This window comes from Helianthus annuus, chromosome 6, assembly GCF_002127325.2.
Source record: "Helianthus annuus cultivar XRQ/B chromosome 6, HanXRQr2.0-SUNRISE, whole genome shotgun sequence".
In the NCBI taxonomy this organism is placed as follows: domain Eukaryota; kingdom Viridiplantae; phylum Streptophyta; class Magnoliopsida; order Asterales; family Asteraceae; genus Helianthus; species Helianthus annuus.
In genome coordinates, this window is record NC_035438.2 from 114,319,338 (window position 1) to 114,330,802 (window position 11,465).

At 42.3% G+C, this 11,465-nt stretch overlaps 1 protein-coding gene across 1 annotated transcript in view; it reads left to right on the forward strand.

The window, feature by feature from the left end:
• The first annotated feature begins 5,483 nt into the window (after positions 1 to 5,483).
• LOC110936726 (probable L-type lectin-domain containing receptor kinase S.5) overlaps positions 5,484 to 11,465 on the forward strand; it is a 7,682-nt gene continuing 1,700 nt past the window's right edge. Inside the window, 2 exon segments of the mRNA XM_022179140.2 lie at positions 5,484 to 5,602; positions 5,914 to 7,121. Coding sequence (XP_022034832.2) covers positions 5,484 to 5,602; positions 5,914 to 7,121 — 1,327 coding nt within the window.

An 11,465-nucleotide genomic window follows, 5' to 3' on the forward strand; every position in this document is an offset into this window, starting at 1 on the left:
CACTCTTGTCACCTTGTACTTCGAGGGGTTCTTGACTGGAGCGAGGAATACGAATAACTTTTTCTTTGCATAAGATCTCCGCATGATGTTGGGATAACCAATCCATACCGATGACGACGTCGAAACTACCCAAAACTATGGGTATGAGGTCAATCGAGAAAGTCTGACCCGCTAGAACAATACTACAACCCTTGACTACATGAGCGGCTTCTACACTTTTACCATTGGCTAGTTCTACGACATGTTTGGTGTCTAGAGGTGTTGGTGTACGTTTTAATAATTTACTCATTTTCAATGACATATAGCTTGTATCAGCACCCGAATCAAATAGGACAGTAACATAAATATCGTCGAGAAGGAACTTACCCATAACCACATTAGGATCATTCACTGCGTCGCCTCGACCTAGTACGAATGCACGACCACGAGCTTCATTGCCGTTGTTGTTGTTTCCCCCGTTGTTCTGATTATTGTTGTTATTCCCGTTGCCCTGGTTGTTATTGTTATTGCGATTCTGGTTCAACTGAGGGCAATCGCGTTTGTAGTGACCTTCAGCCCCACACTGGAAACACCCCCGGTTTCCACGCTGTGGCTGCTGCTGCTGATTCTGTGGAGCTGGCAGTGGAAGTTGCTGGTGCTGGTTTGCTGGACGCGAGCTTCTACAATCTTTAGCCTCATGACCCGGCTTGTGACATCTTTGACATTGACTCCTGCGACATCTTCCACTGTGGTGTTTGTTGCACCTGTTACACCACGGGTGATTTCCCTTATAACCACTATGTCCCTGACTGCCCGATGATTGCTGACTCGGACTCTGGTAATCGTTGGTGCGACGTTGCTGAGTTTGGGACTGAACAGACGCTGATCCCCTGCTGGAATCCCCGTCCCACTTTCTTTTATTCTCGCTGGGTGTGGCAGAAGTAGTAGCAGTTGGAGTGACTGAAGTAGCAGCTGTAGTGGCAGCAGTAGCACTGATACGCTTTGGCAGTTTGTTCTGATCCACTGCCTGATCGGTGATACGATGAGCGAGACGCTGGATTTCCTGGATATTGTTGAGATTAGCCGAGGTAACGTGGCTCTGTATTTCTGGCGCCAAACCTTTGAGATACAACTCAATACGCTTGTATGGAGGGTCCACCATAGTTGGACATAACACAGCCAACTCATTCGATCTCTTGGTGTAAGCTTCGATTTCCGAACCAACCATCTTCAAGTTATACAACTCGTCCTCCAACTTGTGAATGTCTTCTCTAGTGCAGTATTCCCTCTTGATCAGTTCTTTGAATTCATTCCAGGGTGTGGCGTTAGCAGCTGCCAACCCTAAGATCTGCACTTGTGCGTTCCACCAAGTGAGTGCAATCCCTTCAAGTGTGCCAGTGGCGAACTTCACCCTGCGAGCCTCAGGGCATTCACACATTTCGAAAACCGACTCGAGCTTTTCAAACCAGTGGAGGAGTCCAACTGCTCCCTCCGTGCCACTGAACGAACTAGGACGACAATCCATGAAATTCTTGAAGGTGCACCCAGGTTGTTGCTGAGCGGGTTGACCTATTGTATACGAATAGGGCAAAGTTAAGTACGAGAATTAATGTAGGATCTAAAGATCCTAGTGTCTATACTGCAGGGTATACTACCTGCTTGGGCGGCTGCAACTGCCGCAGCAACGAGAGCCTCTAGCTGGGCTTGAGTCATGGTAATTCGTGCGGCCATTGATCTTCACATCAAAGGCAACATAAGTGAGAAAGGTTCGCGAATAGTGCGATGACAGAAGAGTGTAAGCACATAGGTGTTCTTAAGCAATAACAAGTAGTGAGCACAGTAATGTAAGCATACTACGAGCAAAGTTCTATGCAGTTCTAGCAAGCAGGTAATAAACATAAACCTCATTACCTAGGATGTCGAGTCTTGCACGTGGAGCGAAGCGTCGTTGTGGATCGTTGAGAGCACTGTTCTGGTTATAGTCTGGTTTTAATAAAAACGTTTTTCCCATATTAAAACCAAGTTCTCTATAACCAATGGCTCTGATACCAATCTGTCACACCCCCAAAATCCACACGCGGTGTACCACCGCTTGGAGGCGTGACATGACCAGGATCAAGCCATCAATCATATTGAACATAGCATAAAATAAAGTAGTTCGTAAAACCTCATTCAATACAATTGGTGTTTCAAAACAATCATAGTATCAGTAGCGGAAGCATAAGTAAATAACCCAAGTAAACCATAAGTTCAATTGTTCGAAATGTTTTAACATAGCGTTCATAATCCACTGCCCACAACGTCCCGCTCCCCCAGTGCAAGCTCCATAAGTACCTAAGGTCCTGCAAGGCATGCAGCAGAAAATCAACAAACTAGTTGAGCGAGTTCACAGTTTAAAGTTCAATATCGTATAGTGTGAGTAATGGTTTAATCGTTACGTTCCATATGATTAGTTCCATCGCGGCCTCCCAGGCAGGTGTGCGAAGATTAGGTTCGAATAGTTCGCGACCATAGTCTTTACCGACCAGGGTGTGTGCGAAGGCGGTTAATCAAATCGCGACCATAGTCTTTACCGACCAGGGTGTGTGCGAAGGCAGTTGAGTAGTTTGTTCGCGACCATAGTCTTTACCGACCAGGGTGTGTGCGAAGGCAGTTCGTAAGCATCAACAGTTTAATCGTTCGTTAATATCAAAGTATGCACAAGTAATCATCCAACCCATTCCCACCCTGGGAACCCATGCCTTGGCTCGTGTGAACTCACCTTGGTTTGCTCGGTATGCTAAAGAAATACACGCTCACAGATAATCAGTCACAACCTATAGTACGCACGTATATATATATACAATCAGTTTCATTCGTAATGACCCGCATGTAAATTTAACATCACATAGTGCTTGGCAGTTAACTTCATGTCTCACATAAGCAATTTATCGACTTCATGCAAATTCGTGCTTCACATTCACATAAGTGTCTTTCAAAGTTTGCTATAACGTGGTTATTCATTAGTGTGCTTGACAGGGTTAACTGGTTTAACAAGGTTAACATGTTTAACAGATTTAACACACCTAACAGGAATAATAAACTAACAAAGCAATTCAACTAACCGAGTTAATAACTAATAGAGTTATTAATCAACTGAATCAATAATCAAGCAAGTTAACAGATAAAGGCCATTGGACGAAAACAACATTGGTCCGAAGACACATCTGGGCCGAAAACACACTTTGGGCCGAAATCACATAGGCCGAAATCAACATGGGCGAAAACACTTATAGGGCCGAATCACTTGGGCCGAAATCCCTCTTGGGTCGAAAACACATTTGGGCGAAAACACCAGGGTGTTTTCGTTGGGCAGTGATTTCGTTGGGGGTGGGGGTTTTCGCTGGCCTCAACCATTATTATCTTCATCACATCAGATTCGCACAGCAATCTAATCATCATTATCATCAGCAGCATATACACAATTTCCATACACAAACTGTCACAACTATAGATTGATATTAAGGTTCATATAATTCATGAAATCATTCCACTACTAAAATCCATTGCAGTTAGAAACATGATTGCAGCAAAGACCAGTAATCATTATTCATTCTCATACGGTATACAAGGCAGATTAAATCAACATTCAACAAATTAAACGCACGATCAAAATTATCATTCAGGCATCATGAAATCAGAATCAATGGAATCTATTCTAGATAACATATGATAACCAACAGATAGCACATGCTGAACGGAACAAATAACTAACATCAATTGAATACTAACCAATACAACGAAAGCAGCAAGTCGATCGGATCAGTGAATGAAACTCGAATGCTCACGTTTGCCGTCGAGTGTAAAGGGTATCGAGAGAGAGTAACTGAGAGGTGGTTAGGGTTTTTTGCCGATTAGAATTATCACGTAAAGACTAGGAACAAAATATGAAAGGAGCTACTGGGCCAAAGCCCAATTGATTTTCGTTGGGCATTCTTGGACGAAAACACTAATGTGTTTTCACCACTAGGGTGTTTTCGGGTGGGGTATTTCACAAGTAAGGGTTTTCGGCTAAGTATCATAACTCTCATACTCATATATCAATACACAGTATATATATAACACATATATAATTAACATGCATATCACAAATCTATCAACCCACTTAACACATACCGTATAACGCATATCAATCACAATACAGTTTAACATGTTACCAAAAGTGTACTGGTCGAAACAAATTAACAACTAACCATTCAATGCGCAATAGATGTGAAAATGAAATGTCGGAAACTCGAGTTGTCACAAAATTGGCCATTGCCAACCATAACCGCAAAAGGTTCGAGAGGGTTGGCTGGGAGATTCAGTTGCTTCGCTATTCGTGGTTGAACAATATTATGTGTACTACCGCAGTCGATTAGCACCGTAACTGGACATGAGTTGATGAAACCGGTAATGCGTAGGGTTTGGACGGATGACAAACCGAAATACGCAGCATCGGAAAGTGACAAAAACTGTGGTGTGGACTGATCCTCCGGAGAATCATTGGTAATCTGATCTGGCAGCACGTTGTGTTCGTCGTTATCCACAATCAATAAAAATTGTGGGGGTGAACACTTATGCCCTGGTACAAATTTCTCCGGGCAACGAAAACAAAGGCCGTCACGACGACGTTGTTGGATAGCTTCAGGGGAAAGTTTTGTGAATGGGAGTGGTTTATGCGTGGTTGGAAGGGAAATCGGTGCAGGGTTTTGTGAAGGGTTGGCAACGGGAGTCGATGGGAGGGCAAGTGTGGTGGTAGAGTTGCTGGATGTGGGTATGTTGGAATTTGGTTTAGCAGAGTACGGAAATTTTAGTTTAAAAGAAAAGGCCAGTTTATCCTCCACCAGTTGGGCCAAGCCACAGGCCTGGTACAGGGTGATCGCCAATTCAGATTGGATTTCCGGTTTGAGTCCTGAAATAAAACAATTCTTTAAGGTTTGTGGAGGTAAGCCGTTAACCCGGTTACTTAACCGTTCAAATTCAGTTTGATACGCTTTAACCGACGTTGTCTGTTGTAACTTAAGGAGAATTGCCTCATGATTCTCGTAAGTGGAAGGACCGAAACGGAGTTCAACTTCCCGTTTAAAGTCGTTCCAAGATCCGAGGAGATTGTTGCCTGCTGAATGTTGGTACCAGGAGAGTGCATCTCCTATGAAGTGAAACGCGGCTAACGAAACACGTTCCTCCATCGGAATCTTATAATACGAGAAATAATTATCCGCTTGAAATATCCAACCGAGCGGATTCGTGCCGTCAAACAGAGGTAGGTTGATTTTGGGTGGTTTGGGATTGTTGTGGTGGTTCGATGAAGAGGAAGGCGGTGGGTCATTAGGTTTCGGAATTTTCGGATGTGGGGATGTGAAGGTGTCTGTGGTGAGTTGATCGGAGAGGGTGGTGATGTGGGTAACCAGATTGGCGGTGGTAGCGGTTTGCGAGTCGATTTTGGTGTTGAGGGATTTGGTGGCTTCGATGAGAGCGGTTAAATGGGCGGTGTTTTTGTCAGCGGCAGAATTGGTGGCTGTGATAAGCTGAGTGATGAGGTCGGCCAGAGGTGGTTAGGTCTGGTCACCACTGGTGTCACGGCGTGGAGGCATGGCGGCAGGTGAGTTGAGAATGAAAGCACCAAATGATGGCACTAAAGGGAAGGATTAGGGAGAGAGTTTAAGGGTTAAGAGATAATGCTTGGAGCAATTTTCTGTGTATATTCCAAATTCAAAAACATAACATGAATTTAAACGTGCAGGGAATGTAGGTTATTTACCCATATTCCTTATTTAGTGCCACTACCACCTATCATGCAAATAACTACCCTATCATGCACTTGACTCTTTCAAACATAATGCAAAAGCAAACATGCAGTAAACAATTAAATAAAATGTGGGTTTGTTGCAGCCTTGGAGCTTAATCCATCAGCCTACTGGGCTTCTTCACATCTCGTTTGGGCCTTGTGCTAATTGAAGAAGCTTGCTGGGCTGTAATCATCGGTTGGGCCTGTTGGCCCGTATCACAAGCCTACTCCGAGCTAACCTTTCAAAACTACGCCCGGGTAAGCCAAGACGCCTTGCAAGTCACCCCGGACACCAGCAACAACAACGCCGCATTCGACCTCCGCAACCAATCCGGCAGGGTCATGCTCAGCCAGCCCTTTAAACTCTGGGATGGTGATTCCGTAGCCTCCTTCGACACCTCATTTCTCCTCAACATGTTCCCTATCAACGGCACTTCCGGCGAAGGCTTAGCCTTCTTAATCGCCCCCACCATCGCTGTCCCCGATAATAGCTACGGCTAGTACCTCGGGCTCATAAACCAAACCCTTGACAACGAAGCATCAGACGTCTTAGCTATCGAGCTCGACACCGTCAAACAACCCTACGATATTGATAATAATCACATCGGCCTCAATATCAATTCCATCGTATCTGTCGTTTCCACACCGTTGACTCCCTTAAACATCACTCTTGCTTCCAAAACGCCGTCGTTTCACAACGTCTGGATTCGGTACAACGGAAATGAAAAGGTCATACGTGTTTACATCGCAGAACAGCCGGGAAAAACCTCACCCACGCCTCCCATGCCGCAAACTCCGGTCATTGAACATCCGGTAAATCTTAGAAAAGCAGTTAGCAGCGAATCCTACATCGGATTCGCGGCATCCACCGGAACCTTAGTGGAGCTAAACTGTGTGTTGAAATGGAACATCACAGTTAAGCACATCATCAGTACCGGCTCTAAAAGTCCGTTATCAATGATCTTGATCGCCATTGGGGTTCAGCTGGTGTTGGCGCTGGTGGCGTTAGCGGGTTATTTTTGCTACCGGTTGTATAAGAAGTGGTTGGTGGACCGGTCGCAGTCGAATATATTGAGCCGGCTCAGGACGCTGCCCGGAATGCCGAAGTAGTTCCGGTTACGGGAGTTAAAGAAAGCGATGAATAATTTTAATGAGAGGAGGAAGCTCGGGCAGGGCGGATACGGTGTCGTTTACCATGGTGTTTTGCCGGGGAATAATGTTGAGGTGGCTGTCAAGTGGTTTTCGCGGGAGAGTTTGAAGGGGGAAGATGACTTTTTGGCAGAGCTTACGATTATTAATCGTTTACGGCATAAACATCTTGTTCGTTTACTCGGTAACCATTTCTCACAACCGAACTTTAAAATTATAAGCTCGGGTCGGTTCTCCAAATCAATCTAAACACCAAATCGAAATCGAAACAAGTCGAAATATAACGTATTCACACCAACATACACCAAATCAAATCATATCACACCAAAACAATACCAAATTACACCGAATGATACCAATTCAATCCATAATAAGTTTAGTTGTTGCCAATTTATACCATCTAATCACCTTGTCAATCCAATAAACACCTAGTTCAATCTGATTCTTTGAACAAAGTTACAATCCTTAATTTGGTGTATACGTCAAACGACCGATTTGCTTAGGTTTATATAATTTTAACGGTTTATGAAGATTAAACAACAATTTATTTAACAATATTGTTATCTTATTTATAAATAATATCTGTCACAATATATTGATAACGTTTATTGGTTTCATAAGTTTTTAATAATTTCGTGTCATCAAACTAATATTTTAAATAGTTGTTAAACTTTATATTTTTCCAAAATTTATTATTTAGTAGTTGTTGAGATCGACGAAATTATATAGAAACCTTGTTACTTGTTTTAGTGTGCAAAAAAGTCTAACATCAAATTCTTCTAGCTTGAGTTTGACTTGAACTTGTCAAACATATATATCGTTATCATCACATTTGACTTTTAGTTATGATTTAGGAAATGAGATAGATGATTTCATTTTCACTTTTGGATACTTTGAACATTAATTTCATAGACAACTTGCAAGTTTTATACGTTTTCCTCTTCACACTTTAAATTTGATGTGTAAATTCTGATTTGTGTTTTTTATATACATAACAACAATCATGGCAAGTAAAATCCTACAAATAGCGAATCTATTGACTTGAGGAGCGTGAACTGTAGGCACACCTTACCTTTACCCGTGAGGATAGAGAGGCGTCTTCCAGGGAGACCATCTGCTCCAAAACCCCTAATAAAACAATAAATAGCGCACGAGGTGTGTGTATGCATATTTGAAGCTACCAATATAAAATGAATGGGGACAAAGTACATGGTAAACAAGACAAATATAACATAACAACAACCTATACACATAGATACAAGATGACAAACGCATAGAAGTTCCACCTAACGCGTAAACTTACCTACAACAATACGCCACACCTAAGACACAGTTTGCATCATCCCCTAGAAATCCTTAATCTTAATCATACGTCTCCACGAACTCCTGACATGGACCATGTTCTCAGAGAGGTGCAATCCTAGTAAATCCGGTCTAATTCGCTCATCCCAAGTAAATTTCGTTCTGCCTCTACTCCTCCTCCCCTCCACAATGAGAGTTTCAACCACTCTAACTGACTATATCGTCTATCTCCTCTTCACATGCTCAAACCATCTCAATATTCCCTCCTTCATCTTATCTGATATACCAGCTACTCTTAACCTCTCCCTAAAAACCTTGTGTGCCCACACATCCACTGTAGCATTCTCATCTATACTACCCCCATCTTGCATACTTATACTTTCTTGATGGCCCAACAGTCGGACCCGTATAACATAGCAGGTCTAATTGCAACCCTATAAAATTTCCCCTTCAATTTAGTTCGAAACCTCCTATCGCACAAAACCCTAGTGGCAGCTCTCTACCTACACCATCCAACCTTGATGCGGTGGGAAACGTCACTATTTATCTCCCCATCTCTCTGAACAAAAGATCCTAAATACTTGAACTTAGCCACCTGCGGAACCACTTGATCATCAATGATGATCTGAATGTTCTTGTCGTTACCTACACCACTGAAGTCACAATACAAGTACTTGGTTTTGGTTCGACTAATTCTTAAACCTTTGCCCTTTAAAGTTGCTCGCCACTTTTCTAACCTCGCATTCACGTATCGTTTATTATCTGCAACTAACACAATATCATCCGCAAAAAAAAAAAAAAAAAAAAAAAAAAAAAACCCGCCACAGAACAACCTCCTGAATTAACTTTGTCAACTCATCTAAGATGATCGCAAATAGAAAAGGGCTCAAGGAAGACCCTTGGTGGAGTCCTACCTCCACAGGGAAAAGATCAGTATCCCCTACAGGCGCCTGATCACTAGTCCCAGTCCTAACATACATATCCCCGATTAAGTCAATATACTTCCCAGAAACCCCTCTACTCTCCAAACTATCCCAAATCAATATGCGTGGCACACTGTCATAGGACTAAAATCAATGAACACCATATGTAGATCATCTTTCTTCTCCCTACACTTCTTCATCAATCTCCTTAGAATATGTATTGCTTCTATAATTGATCGCCCTTGTATCAATCCAAATTGGTTTAATGTAACCTAAGTTTCTCTTCTGAGTCTAGCCTCAATTACTCTCTCCCGTAATTTCATGGTGTATCCTAGCAACTTAATCCCTTTGTAATTCCCACAACATTGGACATCCCATTTGTTCTTATATAAACTAGTGATATTTCCCCGCGCTTCGTTGCGGGATTTTGATCGACACATGTTCTATAAGTTCCGGTATCGGTACTCACTATAGTAATCGAAAGAAAAAACCTTACATTGACAGAAAACAATAAAAACGAATATCTGTACCGATGATTTTCAGTTGAAATCGATTTAGTTGGTTTGCGTTCTATGCTTATTTGTTCAACACTGTCATATAAACTTTATTGAAAACGGCTATCGTGACACTATCGTACCAAACAAAATTGGCTCGGACTAAGTTGTCGGTACCATTATTTATTTTTATTTTTTATTTTGCTTTCGATAACTAAGATCGTATCGCTACCATACCGTACCGAACCGAAAAACATTGATATATGTATGTATTATTTTTTATGGTTTTTTGTTTGATAACATATATCGTGTTGCTACCATAGTAAACCGAACCCAAAGCGAACGAACAACATCGGTTCGGTACCGATATTTGTTTTTACTGACTTTTCTTCTGATAAACTGACATCACGTCACTTGCGTATCGTACCAAACATCTTTACCAATACCTGTATTCATTTTATAGTTTTTGATTTCATTTTTTTATTTAGAGTAAACTGCAATTTTACCCCCTGAGGTTAGGGGTCATTGGCATGTCTACCTCCCTAAGGAAATAATTGCAATTTTACCCCCCACTGTTCACTGTTCTGTTGCAACCTTACCCCCTGTTAACAGTCAACGGTAGTTTGACCCTTATAGGTGAGGGCATTTTGGTAATCTTACCCCATATTATTATTATTATTATTATTATTATTATTATTTATCATCATCTTCTTCAAATACTGCTGGAGATCCACAAGGGTTGTTAAGTCATCATCTTGTTCTTCAAAATAAGCCCAACAGATCTGAAGATCCACAAGAACCTCCGTCTTGTTTCATAATCATCATCTGAACCTCCGTCTTTACAAGCCCAACAGATCTGAAGATCCATTTGCAGGAGAATTCATCATCGTCATCAAAATAAGCCCAACAGATCTGAAGATCCACAAGAACCTCCATTTGCAGGCGAACAGATCTGAACCTCAGGGGCGACTCGGACGGCGAACAGATCTGAACCTCAGGGGCGACTCACCGTTGCTGGTGGCGACTCACCATCACTGCCACGCCACGCTACTGCTGGATTTTCAAATCTGCACCTCATTGTCGGTGGCGACAATCCGGGCCGGTGCCGCTACTGCTGGATTTTCAGACTACCATCACCATTACTGCCACGCCGCTAGGGTTTCGCACATCCTCAGAAACACAGGGAGTCGCCGGAAAACGAACCTGATTTGCAGTATAGATCTAGTATTTCGCATTTAGCCGGTAAGGCGAAAATGCCCCGTGTTTCGAGTAGTCCTTTATTGAAAATTGATGGATCTGCAATGGGGATTGTTGATAACAAGAATGTAATCAACACCCATATGGGTCGGGTGGTCCGGGGTGTGATCATAAAACCGATTCGAATGAAGAATCCTCAGTTTCGGAGCAGATGGAAACAGGGTTGAAGAATCCGAATGATTCGGGTTCAAGAAAGTGATGAACTGTTGTTGGATGATAATTATTTATCATCATCTTCTTCAAATACTGCTGGAATCCTCTGTTTTGTTGTTGGATCAGGAAGAAGGAAATGATGAACTGCTGATGATGATAATGATGATGAAGAATGAACTGCTGCTGATGATGATGAACTTGTTTCGTTGATTTTCTGATTTGTGTTGTGGATCTTGATTTGTTGTTGTTAGGGCACTTAGGGTTTGATGATTTGTGTAAATTTGATGTTGAATGAATTATGAGAGTAATTGTTTGTAGGTGATTTGTGGATCTAGCTTCCAACACCCAGAATGAACTGCTGATGATGATGATGATGAAGAATGAACTGATGATGATGAT